Source organism: Pan paniscus, chromosome 12, assembly GCF_029289425.2.
Source record: "Pan paniscus chromosome 12, NHGRI_mPanPan1-v2.0_pri, whole genome shotgun sequence".
Taxonomy (NCBI): domain Eukaryota; kingdom Metazoa; phylum Chordata; class Mammalia; order Primates; family Hominidae; genus Pan; species Pan paniscus.
The window spans coordinates 56,290,157-56,313,219 of record NC_073261.2 but is presented as its reverse complement, the minus strand read 5'-3'; the positions used below and the strand labels follow the sequence as shown (position 1 = coordinate 56,313,219).

The window sequence follows — 23,063 nt, the reverse complement described above, 5'->3', positions numbered from 1 at the left end:
ATACCAACTTAACATAAGAGGAAGCAACAATCATTCCTCTGTATGTAGCATAAATCCTGTGGTTCAACTTCCAAAGTCTAAACCTGACTCACCTTCTTAGCCTTCTTAAACCCCTCAACCAACCTGTGGTCACTGAGAGGAGACGAGTCATGTGTGAGGCTCCAGGCAGGGGTGGGGCAGTGACTACTCAGTCAGTTGCTCCATGTCTCAGTGGTTTCATCTATAAAATGGGTGGTGTGGAATTCACTCAGGTATCCACAAGATAATGCAGGTCTGAGGAAGGGAGTGGAGATTTTACCAAAAGTGCAGAAAACATTTACATAAACCTCCCGCCCCCCCCAAAGAAAAATAACCAAAGTCATCAAATATCATCAGTCCCTGGACATAAGTAGAAGGACCCTTAGATATCATTTAATCTCTTGCTTTATAAAAGGGAGAACTGAAACCCTGACAGATGAGTTGTAGAAGTCTCAGAGCTAGACAGGGGGCAGAGCTAGGACTAGGGCCCAGAGCCTCAGATTCCAAGGTCCAATGACCTCTTTGCCAGACCACAGCATCACCCAAGGTGTCTGTATGACATGTTACCAACCCCAAGACACATTACAATTTAACCAACGTCCAAACGTGGGCTACCGAAGGGAGAAACTGTTAAGACTCTGGGGGAAGGAGGGAGGCTAACAGCTGGGGAAGCTGGGAAAGGGAAGGCTTCACTGAGGAGGTGCACTAAGTCCCAAGAGTACATAGCAGGAAATTATGGAAATATTTCAGTAGGTAGTCTTGGAAAGAAAGACCTGACAGATAAGATCTTCTCTAGAGAAGAGAAATAAGTTAGATTTACAAGACCAGAAGAAGGCTTTGTTTGAACATTCCTTGATTATATGCAATTTAGTCCTTTTGTTGTCACCTGAGTTTCTAACACTTGGTAATATTTTTAATTCCCTCATCTATTCTGTCTCCCTATGAGACAGGACTCTCTGCAGAGACCACATCCAGTTTAGTGGTTAAGAATGGAGTCTCTGGACTCAGATTGCCTAAATTCAAATCCTTGCTTTACCACTTAATAGCTGTGTGACCTTGGATAAATTCCTTCACTAATCTGTACCTCTGTAAAACTGACCTAATATCACCACCCATTTCAGGAGGTTTTGTGAGAATTAAATGTGTATAAGCGGTCACAACTTATTAATGGGTTTTTAATCACTTTATAATGTGTCCTTTTTATATATAAAGAATAGAAATTACCCAAGTATATATACTGCATGTAGTAACAAATATTGTTTTGCAAAAATTTTGTTATATATGTGTGCATAAATGTCTTAAGTCATAATGTAAAATTTGTTTCTTACAGTGGTTTTTTTAAAAATGTGAGACACTGAATACATAAAATAAGGCTTAGAACAATGCCCAGCACACAGTGAGCACCTAGTGCTGTAACTGTCATCGTTGCTGTTATGTACCTATTAAATGTTTGTGGAGTTATGTAAACTAACATGAAACCACTTTGGAAAATGTATCTGATAGTAACGTAAGTTAAAGGCAAAAAGCCCTTCTCTTTGTCTCTCATATCCACGCACAATCAGAGCCCTGCTCAGGCACCAGTTTGTTGCTTGGCCCACTAGCTACGTGTTGCATTGAACTGAAGAGTCCACAGACTGACCTAACACTCTGTCATGCTCTGTCAATCTCTGCAGAGAAATGGAGGCTTGGTGCCAGAGCGAATTTATTTTTACCTGGTTGGGTTGCTGGGGTGGGGGAGGCAAGAGTCAAGCCCATGGGGAGCTGACGGAACCAAGTCAGTCATACAAAAAACCATTTGCTCCCCCAGAGGCAGGTAGGCTCAAATGTGCCACAGACAGGGCCAGACCGACAGACACCTGAGCCTCTGGGCAGGCTGAATCACTTCCCCCTCCCTATCCTCACCAGACACTGCATAAGACAGCATTTCAGCCCGCCCGCCCGTTACAGGTGTAGCTCTTATCAGGAAAAGCTGGGAGCTGCCTGATACAAAAAGGGGCTGACTGCACAACAAAAGATTACCTGAAGGGCTCATTTAAATGACAAGCTCACCTAAACGTTTTAAATAATATTTAAATTCCAAAACCCTGATTTACAGAAAAATCTGGAAAATGTGCTCACCAGTAAGGAAATCTGGAGGTCCATCCCCGACATTGTGTGACCTTGAATTAAGCACTTCATCTTTATGTTTGTCTTCCTCTGTTTAAAAGAGAGAGAGAGAGAGAGAGAGAGAGAGATAAGAACACCTACCTCAGAGGACCATGGTAAAAATTAAAGCTAGAATACGGTGAACTGCCTTGCATCGGATGTGCTGGCACTGGCCAATGCACAATAAACGCCTGTCCCTTCTAGACTAAAAATGAACACTTAATTGTGGTAAACTATTAATAAGATTCACCGGCCAACTGTCCTATGAAAAAGTCAGAGGCATTGTAGTCTCTTCGTAGCTCTCGTTCTCTCCAGCACAACAGCCCATGCTAGGAAGTCTAGAAAAGCAGTAATTTATCTCATTCCTTAAACAGAGGTTTCTAAATGCTTTGGTACTGTGGGGACCCAAATTATCCCTTGATACTGCCCCCTATTATCCACTATTAAGCTTTAAAAAGGCGAAAGATTAAATATTGTGCCCACATTTTACAGCCATTCGCGTTCGCGTTTCAAATTAAAGGGAGAAAAACGCGTTAAAATTAGGCCTCCGACCTTCAGACCAGCCTGTGGGGTTTTTTAAGTCATAAAACTCGCGGAGGTGGAAGGCCCCGGGGAAGAAGGGGGGTGCATTCTAGAGCTTTCGGGCCGACCCCAATTTCTCGTTGGCGACGAACGCTAACCACGTGTCGCCATTTTGTGTTCAGGAAACATGGCGGCCGCCCCAAGGGTAAGGAAGAGCGGAGGCGGAGTAGCGCCACGTTAGCCGCTTTCCCTGAGAGATTGTGAAGCACGTTGCGCACGGGGCCCTTTCTGGTCTGGCTTAGCCCAAGGAGGAAGGGGAAAGGGCAGAAATCACAACTCGTAGGCCAGCGTCTTGAGCGACACTTCCTTAGCGAGAGGAACCGGCAGAAAAGGCCTTCCAAGATGGCGGGCCCTGATGGGGCCGCCCCCCTTGAGCCTGGCGCGGTGGCTGCGCCCATGGGCCCGAAAAGCAGCCGCGGGAGCCCAGGCCGCGCCGGGAAAGCCGCAGAAACGTCCTGAAGCCCTGGCCGGCAGCCCCTTAACAAACGAGGCCTCCACAGGCGTACACTATTGTTTCTAATGTCGGAAAAGGGTGCCGCGGTGGAAACGACACAAGGGCAGGAGGTGGGGTTTCTGTGGCTTTAACCGAAAGAAACTTGCGAAACGCAAACAAAGCATTATGTAAATGGACGCCATTCTTTTTAGGACCACGTTTCTAGCACGCCCCACAAACAGCAGAACCGCGATTCGGCAGGCGGCCGTGAGTGGGTTTCGGTCTTTCTGCCCACCGGCCGCCGCCGGGGAGCAGGAGCTGGGGTGGGGGATCCATGCAGGGCGCCCGGACGCCGGGGACGAAAGGGCCCCACGTGCCCGCCCGCGCGCACCCGCTCCGCAGGCCTCGCCTCGCCGCCCCTCCCCCCCGGAAGACGGCTGCTGCCCCTCCCATTCCCCCCACACCCTCGCGCACGCGCCCTGGTCACCTCACGCGCACGTTTTAAACCCGCGGCGTCCCGGCTTGTGCCTGCAGTTTCCGCCGGGGTTGCCCATGTCGTTCCGCGCACAAGCCCCTCATGTAGGGCAGGAAAATAATGTCTATCCTGCATACACAGCACTAGTATTTTCAGTCACCCGCCAGTGCCGTTAGAATTAATAAAATACGTAATCATTTTAAAACTTTGCCGGACTCACAGCTTCCGCCCATCGTGCGCTTCATTTTCACTACTGCAGTGTCAGAAGGTTTTTTTTTTTAAGGACCATGTAAAGGTTGGCGCAATCTTGTGACCTAAAAAAGACGGGTCCTCATTTTTTTTCAAGGGGTCCTGCGCAGCAAGCACTTCCGGGGTCAGAGGGTACGCGGGGTTGAAAGCGGGCTTCCCGCCCCGCCCAGACCGCCGAGGCTGCCGCCGGAGTCGCCACCGCCGCGCCCTCGCCCACCCGCCCGCCCGCCGCTCCCGGCCCCGCTCGCCCCCTCCGCCGCCGCCGCCCGCCCCTGCGACTACGCTGCGGCCTCCCGCCCGCTCCCGCTCGCTCCCGCGGCCCTCGCTCGCCTCGCGCCGGCAGTTTTGGGCCTACACCTCCCCTCCCCCCGCCAGCCGCCAAAGACTTGACCACGTAACGAGCCCAACTCCCCCGAACGCCGCCCGCCGCTCGCCATGGATGCCGGTGTGACTGAAAGTGGACTAAATGTGACTCTCACCATTCGGCTTCTTATGCACGGAAAGGAAGTAGGAAGCATCATTGGGAAGAAAGGGGAGTCGGTTAAGAGGATCCGCGAGGAGAGTGGCGCGCGGATCAACATCTCGGAGGGGAATTGTCCGGAGAGAATCATCACTCTGACCGGCCCCACCAATGCCATCTTTAAGGCTTTCGCTATGATCATCGACAAGCTGGAGGAAGATATCAACAGCTCCATGACCAACAGTACCGCGGCCAGCAGGCCCCCGGTCACCCTGAGGCTGGTGGTGCCGGCCACCCAGTGCGGCTCCCTGATTGGGAAAGGCGGGTGTAAGATCAAAGAGATTCGCGAGAGTACGGGGGCGCAGGTCCAGGTGGCGGGGGATATGCTGCCCAACTCCACCGAGCGGGCCATCACCATCGCTGGCGTGCCGCAGTCTGTCACCGAGTGTGTCAAGCAGATTTGCCTGGTCATGCTGGAGACGCTCTCCCAGTCTCCGCAAGGGAGAGTCATGACCATTCCGTACCAGCCCATGCCGGCCAGCTCCCCAGTCATCTGCGCGGGCGGCCAAGATCGGTGCAGCGACGCTGCGGGCTACCCCCATGCCACCCATGACCTGGAGGGACCACCTCTAGACGCCTACTCGATTCAAGGACAACACACCATTTCTCCGCTCGATCTGGCCAAGCTGAACCAGGTGGCAAGACAACAGTCTCACTTTGCCATGATGCACGGCGGGACCGGATTCGCCGGAATTGACTCCAGCTCTCCAGAGGTGAAAGGCTATTGGGCAAGTTTGGATGCATCTACTCAAACCACCCATGAACTCACCATTCCAAATAACTTAATTGGCTGCATAATCGGGCGCCAAGGCGCCAACATTAATGAGATCCGCCAGATGTCCGGGGCCCAGATCAAAATTGCCAACCCAGTGGAAGGCTCCTCTGGTAGGCAGGTTACTATCACTGGCTCTGCTGCCAGTATTAGTCTGGCCCAGTATCTAATCAATGCCAGGCTTTCCTCTGAGAAGGGCATGGGGTGCAGCTAGAACAGTGTAGGTTCCCTCAATAACCCCTTTCTGCTGTTTTCCCATGATCCAACTGTGTAATTTCTGGTCAGTGATTCCAGGTTTTAAATAATTTGTAAGTGTTCAGTTTCTACACAACTTTATCATCCGCTAAGAATTTAAAAATCACATTCTCTGTTCAGCTGTTAATGCTGGGATCCATATTTAGTTTTATAAGCTTTTCCCTGTTTTTAGTTTTGTTTTGGGTTTTTTGGCTCATGAATTTTATTTCTGTTTGTCGATAAGAAATGTAAGAGTGGAATGTTAATAAATTTCAGTTTAGTTCTGTAATGTCAAGAATTTAAGAATTAAAAAACGGATTGGTTAAAAAATGCTTCATATTTGAAAAAGCTGGGAATTGCTGTCTTAAACTCTTTGTTGGTGCTTTTTTTTTCCCTCCCCTTTTAGCCTGAGGTGTTTGGAGGGAGGAGGGAGGAGGGAGAAGGGTGGGCCCGTCCTTGGTATTCTCTCAAGCTCTTCTCACCTTATCGGTAAGATTCCATTCCCTCTGTGCCCCAACAAAGGAACATGGCAGGCTGGGCCTGCTTTGGGATGTTTCCAGAGACAGAGGGGTTCAAGTTCCAGAGAGAGGCCTCTGCCCATTTCTCTGGTAGAAACAAGGTTTTCTCGAGGGGAAAAGGTGTGCCCACTCAGTAGGACCTCTAAATGGCAGAGCGTCCTCTCCATCTAACCAGTTCCCCCCACCCCCACCTCACAGGATAAACTTAGCCAGGAACAAAAAAATATTCTGGGGTGGGAGGAACCTGGGGAAGGGGTGTGGGGGGAGGGAAAGGAAAGGAAGGGAGGGCAGTGGGCCGGGGAGGATTGGGGGCTTGGAGGAGGGCAACAGCTGCCGGGTGGTGGTGGGACTAGAGGGGTCTTGGTTGGGCAGCAGGGGTGGGAAGGGGGGAGGGGACGGTACCAACGAGACGCACGTGTCAAGCATGCACCTGTGGCAAGCAGCCTGTCAGAGGATGTTATTACACCTGCCAAGTGGTGTATCCAGAAACAAAAGAGGCCCAGTTTCCAATTCTTCAGCTGTGTGCAATGTTTAGAGAATCCCTATACCAGGAAATAATCCTGCCTAAATGGGTCAGTCTTCACAAGGCGGGAATGTAGACTGGTGCACTGACTATAACCTAAGAATGATCTGAGTGTTAAAGATGCAGATTCCTCTGTCCCACCCCAAAACTAATCAGCTGTATTTTTAACAAACACCCCAAAGGAGTCTTAGATTTGAATGCCACTGATTGTCTTCAGTGGAGGAGGAAGATCCCGCTGTGAAGGCCGTAGCACCCTCACGCCCACATCAGCCAATAGGACTATCCCTGACCTGATGAGAGAAGGAAAACTGCTAGGCAAAGGCAACATTAGAAACAATAGTATGAGAAAATAGAGCCTGAGATGAGGGAAAGAAGAAACAATAGTATCAGACAATAGACCAGTAGGTGCCAAAGTGGGTATTTCAAACCCCAGGCACTATGGGAGATCACTCATGGCAAAGAGAAGTTCCTGTGGGAGGGGAGTATTATCCACAGTAAATGTTCGTTGAGGCTTATTATGTGGTCACGCAGGGTTAGGCAAGCAGTCACTGAAAGGAGCCCAAATTCTGGAGTTAGACTTGCTTTCAAATTTGAGTTCTGCCTCCTATTCATGGCTTTGGACAAATTAATCTCTATAAATGAAGATGTTAAAATTAACACCTTCTGGGCTTGTGAAAATAAAATGAAAGCATGTATATAAAACAGAACAGTGCTTAGAACACAGTAAATTTCAGTGTACTCGATTATAAAAAGCCAAAAGGCCCATTTCTGGGGGCTGAGGGTTGGCCACAAAATCTGGGCAGAGAAGACAGATGATTAAAAGGTAGGAAACAAAGCAATGTGTATTAAATGAGTTGGACTGAGAGGCCAAGACAGGTGGGGAGGGAGGGGGACCTAGTGAAGACCCAGAAGTGGGTACCATGCCTTCTGGGAACAATAAGCACAAATCCAAATCAAGGCAAGAGTGGATATAAGCTTGAACCCTCAAACACCAAGCCAAATAGTCTTTGAAGAATCCCTGAAACGCTGGGTGAAGCAGTTTGAATGCCCTATGAAAAGCAGGTCTTAATACCAAAAATTAGGCCAGGTGCAGTGGCTCATGCCTGTAATACCAACACTGGGAGGCCGAGGTGGGCAGATCACTTGAGCTCAGGAGTTTGAGACCAACCTGGGCAACATGGTGAAACCTCGTCTCTACAAAAAAAAAAAAGAAAGAAAGAAAAATTAGACAAGTGTGGTGGTGTGCACCTGTAGTTCCAGCTACTTGGGAGGCTAAAGTGGGAGGATTGCCCTGCACCTGGGAGGTCGAGGCTGTAGTGGCCTGTGATCATACCAATGCACTCAGCCTGAGCGACAGAGCAAGACCCTGCCTCGAAAAAGAAAAAAGAAAGAAAAGTAGGCCTCAGACTTTCCTGAAGCTCCTCCCCACTGCATCTTATACTGGGCAAAGCTGGCAATAATTTGTAAAATAATGATTTAGGCAGCAAGGCATAGGACGAATTGCTACTTGGAAAGATGAAAAGCAAGAATAGCAGTTGGCAAACTACCTCAAGGAAGAAGCAGGTTCTAATATAGGCTGGCAAGTGGTATCAATAGGAATGCAAGGAAAGGAACTAGGCAATGGCAGAGATATTGAAACTGGGTGTGGAGGCCAGAGGAAGATGTAAAAAGGGGGAGCAATGAATTCAGGCACGGTGATAGAAGTATATGCAGACAGAAATAGTCAACAAGTAGCTAGAAATAAGACTGAGGTGAAGTCAAAGCTGCATAGGAACAGAGGTAAATGAGGGGAAGGGACTAGAGATGGAGTTTTGGGGTATTTCATTGGGTTGAAGGACCTAGTTTTCTTATTCACTGGGTACCCTAGTACCTGTCACCATACCTGACACATAGCAGGGACTCAGTAAATATTTGTAAAGTGTATATGGAAGAGGCAGCCAGTGAGGACAGAAGGAATAGTTGAAGCAGCAGGAGAGAAATCAGGAGAGTGCCCTTGAGAGAAGTCAAGGAGGAACAGTCCAGGGCTGACGGAGTGACAATAATGCTGTAAGGAGGTTATTTAACAGATTTGATTGAGCAGCTACTGTGGGCAAAGTACTCTGAACTACATCGTGCTGTTGTGGTACACTTGGAAGATGTCTAGTAGCTGATTATAGTTGAGAGTATGCTCTGTGGTAAAGGGAGGAAGAGGAGGTGGAGGAAGCCGTAAAATTACTTAAGGCTAAATTATCACCAGCATTGAATGCCGTAACAAAGGCTTTGAGCGTCATACTGAAAATCGGTGGTCTCCAAACATTTTCTTAAAGTATAGGCCTTCCATAGCAAGTCTTTAGCATATGTCTTTATAACTTGTTTATTTATAAATTATATATGTATGCTAATCCTTATGCTTGTTTATAAGCTATATATAAGCAGAATCCTAAATATTATATACATTATAAACACAAAAGTTAAATATTACCAGTTTAAAAACAAATGAAATCTGAATCAAAGACAATTTTTTTAATTGAAATCTAAACCATTTATTTACTTATTTATTTTTGAGACAAAGTCTCTATTGCCCAGACTGGAGTGCAATGGCATAGTCTTGGCTCACTGCAACCTCTGCCTCCTGGCTTCAAACAATTCTCCTGCCTCAACCTCCCAAGTAGCTGAGATTACAGGTGCCCACCATTACACCCAGCTAATTTTTGTATTTTTAGTAGAGACACGGTTTCACCATGTTGGCCAGGCTGGTCTTGAACCCCCAACCTCAGGTGATCAACCCACCTTGGCCTCCCAAAGTGCTGGGATTACAGGTGTGAGCCACCACACCCGGCCTAAATTATTTAATTTATTTTGAGACAAGGTCTAACTCTGTCATCCATGTTGGAGTGCAGTGGCACAGTCACGGCTCACTGCAACCTCAACCTCCCTGACTCAGCTGATCCTCCCACCTCAGCCTCCTGGGTAGCTGGGACTACAGGCATGTGCCAACACGCCCGGCTAATTTTTGTATTTTGTTGTAGAAACAGGGCCTCACTATTTGCCCAGGCTGGTCTCGAACTCCTGGGCTCCAGCAATCCGCCCTTCTTAGCCTCCCAAAGTGCTGGAATTACACGTGTGAGCCACCGCCCCTGGCCAAAATCTAAATCTTAATAGTTTTTGTTGTTGTTGTTGTTGTTGTTGAGACTGAGTCTCGCTCTGTCTCCCAGCCTGTAGTGCAGTGGCATGATAGCTCACTGCAACCTCTGCCTCCTGGGTTCAAGCGATTCTCCTGCCTCAGCCTCCTGAGTAGCTGTGATTACAGGTGCGCACCACCACGCCTGGCTAATTTTTTGTATTTTTAGTAGAGATGGGGTTTCACCATGTTGGCCAGGCTGGTCTCAAACTTCTGACCTCAGGTGATCCACCTGTCTCGGCCTCCCAAAGTGCTGGGATTACAGATGTGAACCACCACGCCCAGCCAATCTTAATAGTTTTTTTATCCTTTCTCCCCAGTCCTTTCAGACACCAAAGGAATTCTGGGGAAGACAATTTCACTGGAATGAGTATGTTTGGGGAGCAGAATTTCAGAAGAGTGATGCGGGGAAACCAGTTTGCAGGAGGAGAGGAGGGCATAGTGGGTGAGGAAATGGAGGCAAGGGTGTCCACTGCTCAAATACTTGATGGTGCAAAGGAGGAAAAGAAATAAGTCAAAAAGTTGGCCGGGCGCGGTGGCTCACGCCTGTAATCCCAGCACTTTGGAAGGCCGAGGCGGGCGGATCATGAGGTCAGGAGATCGTAGACCATCCTGGCTAACACGGTGAAACCCCGTCTCTACTAAAAATACAAAAAATTAGCTGAGCGCTGTGGCGGGCGTCTGTAGTCCCAGCTACTTGGGAGGCTGAGGCAGGAGAAGGGCGTGAACCCGGGAGGCGGAGCTTGCAGTGAGCCGAGATAGCGCCACTGCAGTCCGGCCTGGGCAAAAGAGTGAGACTCCGTCTCAAAAAAAAAAAAAAAATTAAGTCAAAAAGTTGAGCAGTTGAGCGGGAAAATATTGTTTTGTTTTATTGTTTTTGAAAGGAACCTCACTAACAGGAGATAATAAGGAACCAGTAGTAAGCTGAACGTTAAAGGTACAGGTAAGAGAAGACTATGGCTCTAGCCATAGTCTGTTGGACTGTTGGAATTTAACTCTGTCCCCTCTTCCATAGGGACTTGCATCTCAGAATTCCTCTCCTTTGTCCTTTCTCTTTGGGGCAGCTTGAGCATGTCCTGTCCTCTTCTGGATGGAGGACTGGAAATTGATGAGGCCCCTATGCAGTTGCTGATTCTTGTCACAGCCCTGTTCCTGCCTCCAGCTGTTAGGCCATAGCCACTGCCATAGTTGGGAAGAGCTGGAACAGGTTGACAAACACCTGTTGTGTCATAGCCATAGTATTTGTATCATGTGTTTAGAAGGCTGGTCTCCCCCGGTCCCCAATCCCCTCCCTTGCCCCACTCAAATATAGACACACACACATGCACACACGTACATGACCACCACCAGCTCTCCTCCAGCCAGTAGTTTGGACAGTGAATCACCACTCTTGGATTCACCCCTAGAGCAGCTACTTACTCCCTGTGACCTGAAAAGTAAGCAGTATTTACCAAGAGCTTCAGGTTTGTGAGTTGAACCCACCTCACCCCTTGCTACTCTTGGCTACCCCAAGTGGTGAACCATATACTGTCCAGCATCCCTGGGCCTGCCACCTCCTGCCAGTGAGACAGCGCCCAGTCAGACATACAAATAGGCAGTCACAGCAAGAGAAGCCTTCCACTACCAAGTCCTCTGCTCACCTCACCTAGCCTGGCCACCTGAGGGGCCTTCCTAAAATTCAGATCTAAACACATGTGTCCCCCGATCAAAGGCCTTCAAGTCCCACCTCACCCCCATGGTCTATGAAAGAAAACCCAAACTGTTCAGCACAGTTTTCCAGGCCCTTGAACATCTGTTCCCAACCAGCCTCACCAGTGCAAGGCCTAACAAGTCTCCTGCCGCTACCTTCAGCCTTCCATACAAAATAACTGGCAGTCCCCCCAAAGTCATTCTGTGTGGGCATCCTCGCCTGTGGGACATCATTGTTTCTTCACTCTTCTGATCCTGGCTGTGCTCTTCTTCCTTACCTCCCTGGGGTTCTGGGGTTCCTGTTCTTTGAGCATCAACATTCTGCAAGGAAAATCACACTGTGCTGAGAATTGGGAGACCTGAATTCTAGTCCTGGCTATGGCATCAGCTCACTGGGAGAGCTTGGACAAATTCCTCCCTCTTTCTGGGTCTTAGTCCTCCATCTGAGAAGACGGGATAAGTTCAGACCCATGATTCTCTGGCTGCCTTGGAAAATAAGGCTTCCTTTGTGGGCACCCATCCCAGCTTCTGCCTCCTGCCACAGGGCTGACTTCTGACACACAGGCCTTCTGTAAATACTCTAACAGAGAAAAGCGGAAGTTGACAAAAAACTGGCAGCAACAAGCCCCAGCTTGGCATTTTGGGTAACTATTCATGGGCACTTGATTGAGGAGGAAGTAGAAAGGAAGAACTGCAGTGAGATTTGCTCGGAACATCCCTGATCTATTGTGCCTGTCGCTTTAGGCTTTTTCTTACTTATTTATTTTATTTATTTATTTATTTATTTTTAAGACGGGGTCATTCACTCTGTGGCCTGGGCTGGACGACAATGGTATGATCACAGCCCACTGCAGCCTCAAACTCCTGGGCTCAACCAATCCTCCTGCTTCAGCCTCCCAAGTAGCTGGGATTATAGGCTATCACTTTAGACTTTGAGGGGAAGATGTAAGGACAGTAGAGGGGAAGAAGACAGACACTCCAGAGAAGGTTACACACGAGGAGAAGTTAATCCCTAAAAGCAGGCCCAAGCCCTCGCCCCTCCTTTCCCCTGCCCTCCTGCCCTCAAAGCAAGGGCTTTGGGAGAGGGCTTGGCTGCCCTGATTTTCCCCTATACCTTGTGTCCACTGAAGTAGGGAGATAGTAACTGTGCTGCCCTCCTTCTCCCAGGGGTGGATTGTGCCTCCAAACATCTGCCACTGGGCTGAGTGAGCCTTGGTAGGGAGCTGAGACCACCGTCCTTCAGCGTCAGCAAACTCATATCATGTCAGCTAGCCACTCGAATGGTGCAAGATGCCAAACTGGTTATTCCCTGAGCAGTTCAGTCACAGTAAGGTTACTCTAAATGGACAGTCTGCACATTTTTCATCTTGTCTGTAATGACTTTTATTGCTCAATTGTTCTTTTTTATTTTTTTAATTTTTATTTTTTTTATTTATTTATAATTTTATTTATTTATTTTTTTTGAGGCAGGGTGTCACTGTATTGCCCAGGCTGGAGTGCAGTGGTGTGATCTAGGCTCACTGTAACCTCCGCCTCCTAGGTTTAAGCAATCCTCCCACCTCAGCCTCCCAAGTAGTTGGGACTACAGTCATAAGGCACCACACTGGCTATTTTTTTGTATTTTTAGTAGAGACAGGGTTTTACCGTGTTGCCCAGGGTGGTCTCGAACTCCTCCAAGCGTTCCACCTGCCTCAGCCTCCCAAAGTGCTAGGATTACAGGTGTAAGCCAGCGTGCCCAGCCTGCCCAATTTTTCAGTCAAGAAAACATACATGAAGCCTGGCACGGTGGCTCACACCTATACTCCCAACACTTTGGAAGGCCAAGGCAGGAGGATCAGTTGAGGCCAGGAGTTCGAGACCAGTCTGGGCAACATAGTGAAACCTTGTCTCTATTATGTTTAAAAAAAATAAAAATGTAAAGGCCAGGAACTGTGGTTTATGCCTGTAATCCCAGCACTTTGGGAGGCCAAGGCGAGATGATCAGTTGAGGCCACGAGTTCGAGACCAGTCTGGGCAACATAGTGAGACCTCATCTCTATTATATTAAAAAAAATAGGGACCAGGCATGGTGGCTCATGCCTGTAATCTCAGCACTTTGGGAGGCCGAGGCTGGCGGATCACGTGGTCAGGAAATCAAGACCATCCTGGCTAATACGGTGAAACCGTGTCTCTACTAAAAATACAAAAAATTAGCCGGGCGTGGTGGCGGGTGCCTGTAGTCCCAGCTACTCGGGAGGCTGAGGCAGGAGAATGGCGTGAACCCGGGAGGCGGAGCTTGCAGTGAGCCAAGATTGCGCCACTGCACTCCAGCCTGGGCTACAGAGCGAGACTCCGTCTCAAAAAAAAAAAAGTACAAAAAATTAGCCGGGGGTGGGGACGGGCGCCTGTAGTCCCAGCTACTCCGGAGGCTGAGGCAGGAGAATGGCCTGAACCCGGGAGGCGGAGCTTGCATCGCGCCACGGCACTCCAGCCTGGGCGATGAAGCGAGACTCCACCTCAGTAAATAAATAAATAAATAAATAAATAAATAAATAAATAAATAAAAATTTAAAGGCCAGAAATGGTGGCTCATGCCTGTAATTCCAGCACTTTGGGAAGCCAAGGCTCGGGAAGATTGCTTGAGCCCATGAGTTTGAGACTAGCCTGGGCAACATGGCAAAACCCTGTCTCTACAACAAATACAAAAAAAAAAAAAAAAAATAGCTGGTCTTGGTAGTGCACACCTATGGTCCCCGCTACTTGGAAGGCTGAGGTGGGAGGATCACCTGAGTCCAGGAGGTCCAGGCTGTAGTGATCCGTGACCACGTCACTGCACTCCAGCCTGGGTGACAGAGACCCTGTCTCAAAAAAAAAAAAAAAAAGAAAGCAATATATGTCTTTATAGAGCATACATGAATATCTAACACATATAAAAATCCTTATTGCTATTAACATCCTCTATTCTTTGTTGTATGCATATATAAATATAATACTTTTCAATATATAGAGACGCAGAATATATATATATGCGCATATATATAGAGAGAGAGAGAGAGAGAAAGTGTGTGTGTGTATATAAATACCCCCCCCCTTTTTTTTAAGACAGAGTCTCGCTCCATCACCCAGGCTGGAGTGTAGTGGTGCCATCTCGGCTCACTCCAATCTCCATCTCCTGGGTTCAGGTGATTCTCCTGTCTCAGCCTCCTGAGTAGCTGGGATTACAGGTGCCCACCACACCGCCTGGCTAATTTTTGTATTTTTAGAAGAGATAGGATTTCACCATGTTGGCCAGGCTGGTCTCAAACTCCTGACCTCAAGTGATCTGCCCACCTCGACCTCCCAAAGTGCTGGGGTTACAGGCGTGAGCCACTGCGCCCAGCCAAATTCACCATTTTAAAGTGTACAATTTAGTGGTTTTTAGTATATTCACAAGATTGTGTAATCATCATCACTCTCTCATGCCAGTCATTTTCATCACCCCAAAAAGTAACCTTTGCACCTATTACCAGTCATTTCCATCCTCCCTCACCTCCAGTCCCCACCCCCGAGTCCCTGGCAAGCACTAATCTACTTTCTGGCTCTATGGATTTGTTTATTCTGCACATTTCATATAAATAGAATTATATAATATGTGGCCTTTTGCATCTGACTGCTTTCATTTAATATAAGTTTTCAAGGTTTGTCCATGTTGTAGCATGTATCAGTACCTATTTTCTTCTTTTTTTTTTTTGAGACGGAATCTCGCTCTGTCACCAAAGCTGGAGTACAGTGGCACGATCTCAGCTCACTGCAACCTCCGCCTCCCAGGTTCACACCATTCTCCTGCCTCAGCCTCCTGAGTAGCTGGGACTACAGGTGCCAGCCACCATGCCTGGCCTAATGTTTTGTATTTATTTATTTCTTTTTTAGTAGAGATGGGGTTTCACCGTGTTAACCAGGATCGTCTCGATCTCCTGACCTCGTGATCCGCCCGCCTCGGCCTCCCAAAGTGCTGGGATTACAGGCGTGAACCACCGCGCCCAGCCTTCTTTTCTTTTAATGGTTGAATATATTCATATTCAAGTGTGATATGGTCATACAATATATGGTATCACATGACCACATGACATTTTATTTAGCCATTCATTAGTTGCTGGACATTTGTATTGTTTCCACTTCCTGACTATTATGAATAATGCTATGGTGAACATTGAACATTTGTGTACAAGTTTTGTATGGACATATGTTTTCATTTCTTTGGAGTATATACCTATCAGTGGAATTACTGGGTTATATGGTAACTCTATGTTTAACTTTTTGAGGACTGCCAAATTTTTTTCACAGTGGCTCTATCATTTTACATTCCCACCAGCAGTATATGAGGGTTCTAATATTTCTACATTCTTGCCAACACTTTTTTTTCTTTTTTTGGGATAGGATCTCACTCCTGTTGCTCAGGCTGGAGTGCAGTGGTGCGACCTCTGCTCACTGCAGCCTCAACTTCCTGAGCTCAGGTGATCCTCCCACCTCAGCCTCCCAAGTAGCTGAGACTACATGCACACGGCACCACACCCGGCTAATTTTTTGTATTTTTAGTAAAGATAAGGTTTTGCCACGTTGCCCAGGCTGGTCTCAAACGATCTGCCTGCCTGCCTTAGTCTCCCAAAGTGCTGGGATTACAAGCTTGAGCCACTGCACCTGGCCACTTTTTTTTTTTCTTTTTTTTTACTGTAGCCATCCTGGTGGGTGTAAAGTGACACCTCATTGTGGTTTTGACCTGATTTCCCTAATTGAGTATCTTTCCATTTGCTTATTGGCTGTTTATATATCTTCTTTGGAGAAACATTTATTAAAATCCTCCCCAACCTGGGCAACATAGTGAAAACCCATCTCTATTAAAAATTAAAAAATTAAAAATTTAAAAAAAATAGCCAGGTGCCATGGTGTGCGCCTGTGGTCCCAGCTACTCGGGAGGCTGAGGCAGGAGAATTGCTTGAACCCGGGAAGTGGAGGTTTAAGTGAGCCGAGATCACGCTATCACAATTCCAGCCTGGGTGACAGAGCGAGAATCCATCTCAAAACAACAAAATAAAATAAAATCCTTTGCCCATTTAAAAAATTAAGTTGTCTTTTTATTATTGCGTTGTAAGAGTTCTATATATATTCTATATACTAGAACCTTATTAGATATATAATTTGTAAATATTTTCTCCCGTTCTGTGAGTTGTCATAACTTTCTTAATAATGTCCTTTGAAGCACAAAAGTTTTTAATTTTGATGAAGACCAATTTTTTCTTTCTGTTTTTTTGGTTGTGGTTGCTTGTGCTTTTATTGTCATATGTAAGAAACCATTGCCTAATCTAAGGTCATGAAGATTTATACTCATGTTTTCTTCTATGAGTTTTATAGTGTAAGAACTAGAACTATAAAACTCTTAGAAGAAAACAAAAATATAAATCTTCATGACCTCGGATTTAGGTCTTTGACTCATTTTATGTTAATTTTTGTATATGGTGTAAGATTCCAGATTTTTTCTGTTGCATATGGATATCCAGTTGTTCCAACATTATTTGTTGAAAAGACTATTCTTTCATTATTTTATATTTTTTTCCTATTTTTTACCTTAAATTGTGAACATTTTCACTACAATAAATACTACAATTTTGTGCGGTTTTTTTTAGCCATATGTTATTTTTTTAACCTCTCTCCTATTTAATGCACATTTGTTTGTACATTTTGCTGTCTTTCTTTCTTTTTCTTTTTTTTTTTTTTTTTTGAGACAGAGTTTCGCTCTGTCGCCCAGGCTGGAGTGCAGTGGCACGATATCAGCTCAGTTCAAGTGATTCTTATGCCTCAGCCTCCCCGGTAGCTGGGGCTACAGGCACCCGCCACAGCACTCAGGTAATTTTTGTATTTTTAGGAGAAACGAGGTTTCTTCATGTTGGCCAGGCTGTTCTGGAACTCCAGAACAGACAACGGAGGCCGGGCGCGGTGGCTCACACCTGTAAGTAATCCCAGCACTTTGGGAGGCCGAGGTGGGCGGATCACTTGAGGTCAGAAGTTCCAGACCAGCCTGGCCAACATGGTGAAACCCCGTCTCTCCTAAAAACACAAAAAAGTAGCTGGGCGCGGTGGCGGGTGCCTGTAGTCCCAGCTATCGGGGAGGCTGAGGTGGGAGAATCGCTTGAACCCGGAAGGCAGAGGTTGCAGTGAGCCGAGATCGCACCATTGCACATCAGCCTGGGGGACAGAGCGAGACTCCGTCTCAAAAACAAAAGAACAAAATCAAATTATTCAAAAGAGGAAAGCCTGGATTTAAGGGCAGCTCCATTTCCAAGGCTTTTCATGCACATTATCACTTTGCTATAGAACAGCAGTTCTCAAACTTTTTGATCTTATCCCTTTACACTCTTAAAAATTACTCAGTTTGGCCGATGTGGTGGCTCACGCCTATAATCCCAGCACTTTGGGAGGTCATGGAGGAAGGATCACTTGAGCCCAGAAGGTCATAGACAATCCTGGCCTGGGCAACATGGCAAAGCCTCTTCTCTACAAAAAATACGAAAGTTAGCCAGGTATAGTGCCGAGTGCCTGTGGTCACAGCCACTCGGGAGGCTGAGGTGGGAGGATAACTTGAGCCCATGAGGCCGCAGTGAGCCATGATCGCACCACTGCACTCCAGCCTGGGCAACAGAGTGAGACCCTGTTGCAAAAAAAAAAAAAAAAAAAAATTGAGATTCCTAAAAAGCATTTTTGTTATGTGGTTAACCATCTCACAAATTAAAGCATATAAACATTTTAAATGTTTACATATTAATTATTTTACAAATAACTATAATAAACCCATTAAATGCTAACATAAGTTGATATTTTTTATTAAAAATAACTATTTTCCAGCCGGGCGCGGTGGCTCACGCCTGTAATCCCAGCACTTTGGGCGGCCGAGGCAGGCGGATCACCTGAGGTCGGGAGTTCAAGACCAGCCTGACCAACATGGAGAAACCTCGTCTCTACTGAAATTACAAAATTAGACGGGCGTGGTGACGCATGCCTGTTATCCCAGCTGCTCGGGAGGCTGAGGCAGGAGAATTGCTTGAACTCGGTAGGCGGAGGTTGCAGTGAGCCGAGATGGCGCCATTGCACTCCAACCAGGGCAACGAGAGTAAACTCCATCTAAAAACAAAAACAAACAAAAATATTTCCAAAACAAAAAATACTTAGTGTGAGAAACTATTTTGCACACTAAGATTTACATTTTTGCAAATCTCCTTAATGTCTGACAATAGAATACACTGTCTCCTGTTTGTTTCTGCCTTAATCACGTGATATCACAAATCATCTAACCTCTGGAAAATTACATTCTGTGCCAGTGAGCAAACGAGAGTGAAAAAGGCAAACAAATTTTGTTTTGTTTTTTTGAGATGGAGTCTTGCTCTGCCTCCTAGGCTGGAGTACTGTGGCACGATCTCGGCTCACTGCAACCTCTGCCTCCTAGGTTCAAGCGATTCTACCTCAGCCTCCTGAATAGCTGGGACTACAGGCGCGCACCACCGCACCCAGTTAATTTTTTTTTTTTTTTTTTTTTTTTTGTAATTTTAGTAAAGACAGGGTTTCACCATGTTGGCCAGGCTGGTCTCAAACTCCTGACCTCAGGTGATCCACCCACCTCAACCTCCCAAAGTGCTGGGATTACAGGTGTGAGCCACCACACCCAGCCACATCTTAGTATTATTATGAAAATAGTTCCGCCGCCATCTTTCTTCCTGGCAGGGGCCGACGCAGGGACCGGCGCGGGGGTGAGAGCGCGCGGCCGGATTCACCACAACATGGCAAATCTTTTTATAAGGAAAATGGTGAACCCTATGCTATATCTCAGTCGTCACACAGTGAAGCCTCGAGCCCTCTCCACATTTCTATTTGGATCCCTTCGAGGTGCAGCCCCCGTGGCTGTGGAACCCGGGGCAGAAGTGCGCTCACTTCTCTCACCCGGCCTCCTGCCCCACCTGCTGCCCGCGCTGGGGTTCAAAAACAAGACTGTCCTTAAGAAGAGCTGCAAGGACTGTTACCTGGTGAAGAGGCGGGGTCAGTGGTACGTCTATTGTAAAATCCATCCGAGGCACAAGCAGAGACAGATGTAGACCCTTTCCCTCCAGAGTCACGCACATACTCGTCATCGCGTCTCTTGGGAGAATGGTTGTATCTTATGGAAGGAATTATCACATCAAGGAGTCAGGGGAAAGTGACTGGAAGCAAACGCCCTAAAAGTTACCCATCACGTTTCAGTGTAAATGAGTAACTATAGAAGACATTGCATTATCTTATTTCCAAAATGTTCCAATTAAAAAACATTTTCCTATTTAAAAAAAGAAAATAGTTTTGACCTCTCAGACCCCTGAAAGGATCTGAGGGCGCCCTAGGGCCCCCCACCACTCTTTGAGAAATGCTACTCTACAGAAAGATTTTACCAAAGTGTACTGTCATCACTGTGCCCCTTTTTCTGTACCTTCACCAACATTGGGCATCATCTTGCTTTTTTTTTAGCCTTTGCTGATTTGTTAAACAAAAAGCAGGGTCTCTTCGTGATTTTAATTTGCATTCTGAAAGGTTCATGATTTTTGAATTTATATTTTTTCTTTTATAAACCACCTCTTTATATCCTTTGCATGTTTTCTTTCTGGGATGGGCATTTTGTCTTATTTATTATAAGAGCACTGTTGTTGTTTTTTTTTCTGGCTCTATCCCAGGCTGGAGTGCAGTGGCGCGATCTCGGCTCACTTCAACCTCCGCCTCCCAGGTTCAAACGATTCTCCTGCGTCAGCCTCCCCAGTAGCTGGGACAGGCGCCGGCCACCACGTCCGGCTAATTTTTGTAGCTCACCACTGAGAACAAGGTGACAAACATGGAGTTTATTGTACCTGTGTCAGATCAGGATTAGAAGACTGGAGACCTGTGAGTCCCCTGTTCCTCACAGGGGAGGAAGTGGCCCATCTGGGTGGGCTTCTTGGCCTCAAGCCAATGCTGTGATGCCCAGTAGGGGGCTGTCTCACTGTACCCTAAGGTGGGGCCAGTTTATACCCAAAATTTTAACAAGGGATTTGGGTATCCAAGATGTTAAAGCTTTGTTAGGGGAAAATAGGCTAAGCCCTCATGACCCATTTCTTCAGAAAAGATGTTTTAGAATAAGAAAAGGAAACTAGAATTTAACAGTCTGACAGGATATTCTTGCTAACCACAAATTTACAGAATTATAGTTTAGCCATAGAGGTCTTCTCCTTTCTCAACTTTTGCAGATCTCTCCAGTAAATGCCTCTACTGCTTGACTGCTTTCTGAAATAGGAAACCATTATAAAGTAGAATTTGTGTCCAAAGTGACTAGGCCCAGTTAGCTGGGATTTTCTCCATTTCAGTGTTGTTTCCCCCATCCTTAAGCACACTGGAGATTTTTCTTTGCCAGTTTGGCCGGTGAAAAAAATGGTATAGCATTGTTTTAATTTTCATTTCTTGGATTACTGGTGAGTAAAAAGAAATGTTATGTATCTCTCAGCTGTTTGCATTTCTCCTTTAGTGAATTGCCTATTCGTATCTTTTTCACCTTTTTCTATTGGAGTGTTCGTATTTTTCTTAATGATTGAGGATCTCGTTATACAGTAAAATATTAACGCTTCGACATATAATGCATTTTTTTAATGTGTCAGTTTTCTTTTAACTTCTGCTCTGCAGAAGTGTCTAATGATTAAGTAGCTAAATCTATCAATCTTTAACTTTATGGTTTCTGTCTTTAAAGTCAGGTTTGGAAAGTCCTTCCCTAACTTCAATAATTGTTTTTCAAAATTTCCTCTTTTTTCCTCCTAGTATTTTATATTTCCATTTTGTTACACTATTTAAATCTAAACCATCTGACATTTACTTGGGTATATATTATATATGATGGGAAGAGCTAGTAATTTTTTTCCCCCAAATTGCAGGCTCGTTGTCCAGTGATATTTATTGAATAATCCAAGAAGGGAAAATATGTGGTCCGAGTGAATCTGTCTCCCCTTCCCGGGCCCCCGGAAGACATTTCTAATCAAATGCAGAACTCCTGGCTAAACTCAGACTAGGCCTCACAGCCCGATTACAACTGCAAGCAGCTACCTCCAACCTACGAGATTTGTCATCAAGATGAAACATTTTGTCATTCCCTAAGTAATCTATCCTTTTTCCTATTGATGTGTTACTGACATACCTGTCTTTTCTTTCTGTGTTACTGACATACCTGTCTTTTCTTTCTGTGTTACTGACATACCTGTCTTTTCCTGTGCCAGCTCCACACTGTTTGGTTATCACTTCCAAGTACTAAATGGTAATGACTGGTAGCACCAGTCTTATACCATTTTTCAACATTTTAAAATTATTTCCTCAAACAAAAGTCGGACTCAGAATATGTCAGAAAATATTTAAAAATAAAAAATAAAATTATTTTTTCTCATTTAAAGTTTTGATTTTTATTACATCAAAGTATTTCCAAAATAAATTAAAATTTAAAATTCATATTAGATTTTCCAATCTAGGTATACATAGTGTTTCTTTCCATTTTTAAAGATTCCCTTTATTTCTCTGAATTTTTTTTTCATAATATCTTTCACATTACTGGTCGACTTTATTCCTGCATATTTTATATTTGTGGTTGCTATCAGAAGTGTAAGTTTTGGCAGGGCGCAGTGACTCACGCCTGTAATCCCAGCACTTTGGGAGGCTGAGGTGGGGGGATCACTTAAGGTCAGGAGTTCGAGACCAGCCTGGCCAACATGGTGAAACCCTGTCTCTACTAAAAATACAAAAATTAGCCTGGCTTGGAGCTGGGCATCTCTCATCCCAGCTGCTAGGAAAGCTGAGGTAGGAGAACCTCTTAAACCCAGGAGGGGGAGGTTGCAGTGAGCCAAGATCACACCACTCCACTCCATCCTGGGTGACGGAGTGAGACTGTCTCAAAACAATAAATAAATAAATTTTAAAAGAGTAAAAGAAGTGGAAGTTTTTTGAATATAATATCTCATTTCTCACTCTGTCACCCAGGCTGGAGTGCAGTGGCATGATCTCAGCTCACTGCAACCTCTGCCTCCCAGGTTCAAACGATTCTCCTGCCTCAGCCTCCTGAGTAGCTGGGATTATAGGCATGCACTACCGCGCCCTTCTAATTTTGTATTTTTAGTAGAGATGGGGTTTCTCCATGTTGGTCAGGCTGGTCTCGAACTTCCAACCTCAGGTGATCCGCCCACCTCAGCCTCCCATAGTGCTGGGATTACAGGCGTAAGCCACCGTGCCTGGCCTTACTTTTTGTATTTTTAGTAGAGGTGGGGTTTCACCATGTTGGCCAGACTGATCTTGAACTCCTGACCTCAAGTGATCCTCCCACCTTGGCCTCCCAAAGTGTTGGGATTACAGGCGTGAGCCACTGTGCCTGGCTTTGTTTCTTATTACTAGAATGTAAGCTTCATGAGAGCAGAGTCCACATATCTTTTGTTCATAATAGCCATAGAGCTGGCTGGGCATGGAGGCTCACACCTGTAATCCCAGCACTTTGAGATGTCAAGGTGGGCAGATCACGAGGTCAGGAGATCGAGACCATCCTGGCCAACATGGTGAAACTCCATCTCTACTAAAAATACAAAAATTAGACAGGTGTGGCAGCACATGCCTGTAATCCCAGTTACTTGGGAGGCTGAGGCAGGAGAATCACTTGAACCCAGGAGGCAGAGGTTGCAGTGAGTCGAGATCGAGCCACTGTACTCCAGCCTGGCGACAGAC

General features: G+C 46.2%; 3 protein-coding genes across 52 annotated transcripts in view; 2 read left to right on the top strand and 1 right to left on the bottom strand.

Moving 5' to 3' along the window:
* ASPRV1 (aspartic peptidase retroviral like 1) overlaps nt 1–23,063 on the bottom strand; it is a 197,822-nt gene that overhangs the window by 137,705 nt on the left and 37,054 nt on the right. For 14 of the 50 annotated variants that reach the window (XM_063594871.1, XM_063594869.1, XM_063594872.1 and 11 more), the window contains exons 1-3: nt 2,414–3,348; nt 2,137–2,214; nt 93–273 (exon numbers count right to left, since the gene is read on the bottom strand). The gene's annotated coding sequence lies outside the window, so the exon portion shown is untranslated. Of the gene's footprint in view, nt 1–92; nt 274–2,136; nt 2,215–2,413; nt 3,614–3,665; nt 3,996–23,063 lie in introns of those variants that run through there. The other 36 variants (XM_063594884.1, XM_055107867.2, XM_055107868.2 and 33 more) reach the window with 23 other exon arrangements.
* Nucleotides 3,941–5,758, top strand: PCBP1 (poly(rC) binding protein 1). The gene has a single exon (XM_008956348.5). The coding sequence runs from the start codon at nt 4,338–4,340 to the stop codon at nt 5,406–5,408; it is 1,071 nt and encodes a 356-aa protein (XP_008954596.2). The 5' UTR covers nt 3,941–4,337; the 3' UTR covers nt 5,409–5,758.
* LOC134728641 (large ribosomal subunit protein bL36m-like) lies at nt 18,623–20,595 on the top strand. Its single transcript, XM_063594887.1, has one exon. It carries the CDS (start codon nt 19,010–19,012, stop codon nt 19,412–19,414), a length of 405 nt encoding a protein of 134 aa, XP_063450957.1. The 5' UTR covers nt 18,623–19,009; the 3' UTR covers nt 19,415–20,595.

What these genes read in the sequence shown, in the direction of transcription:
- PCBP1 (XM_008956348.5), top strand. Translation starts at nt 4,338, where the DNA reads ATGGATGCCGGTGTGACTGAAAGTGGACTAAATGTGACTCTCACCATT.
- LOC134728641 (XM_063594887.1), top strand. Translation starts at nt 19,010, where the DNA reads ATGAAAATAGTTCCGCCGCCATCTTTCTTCCTGGCAGGGGCCGACGCA.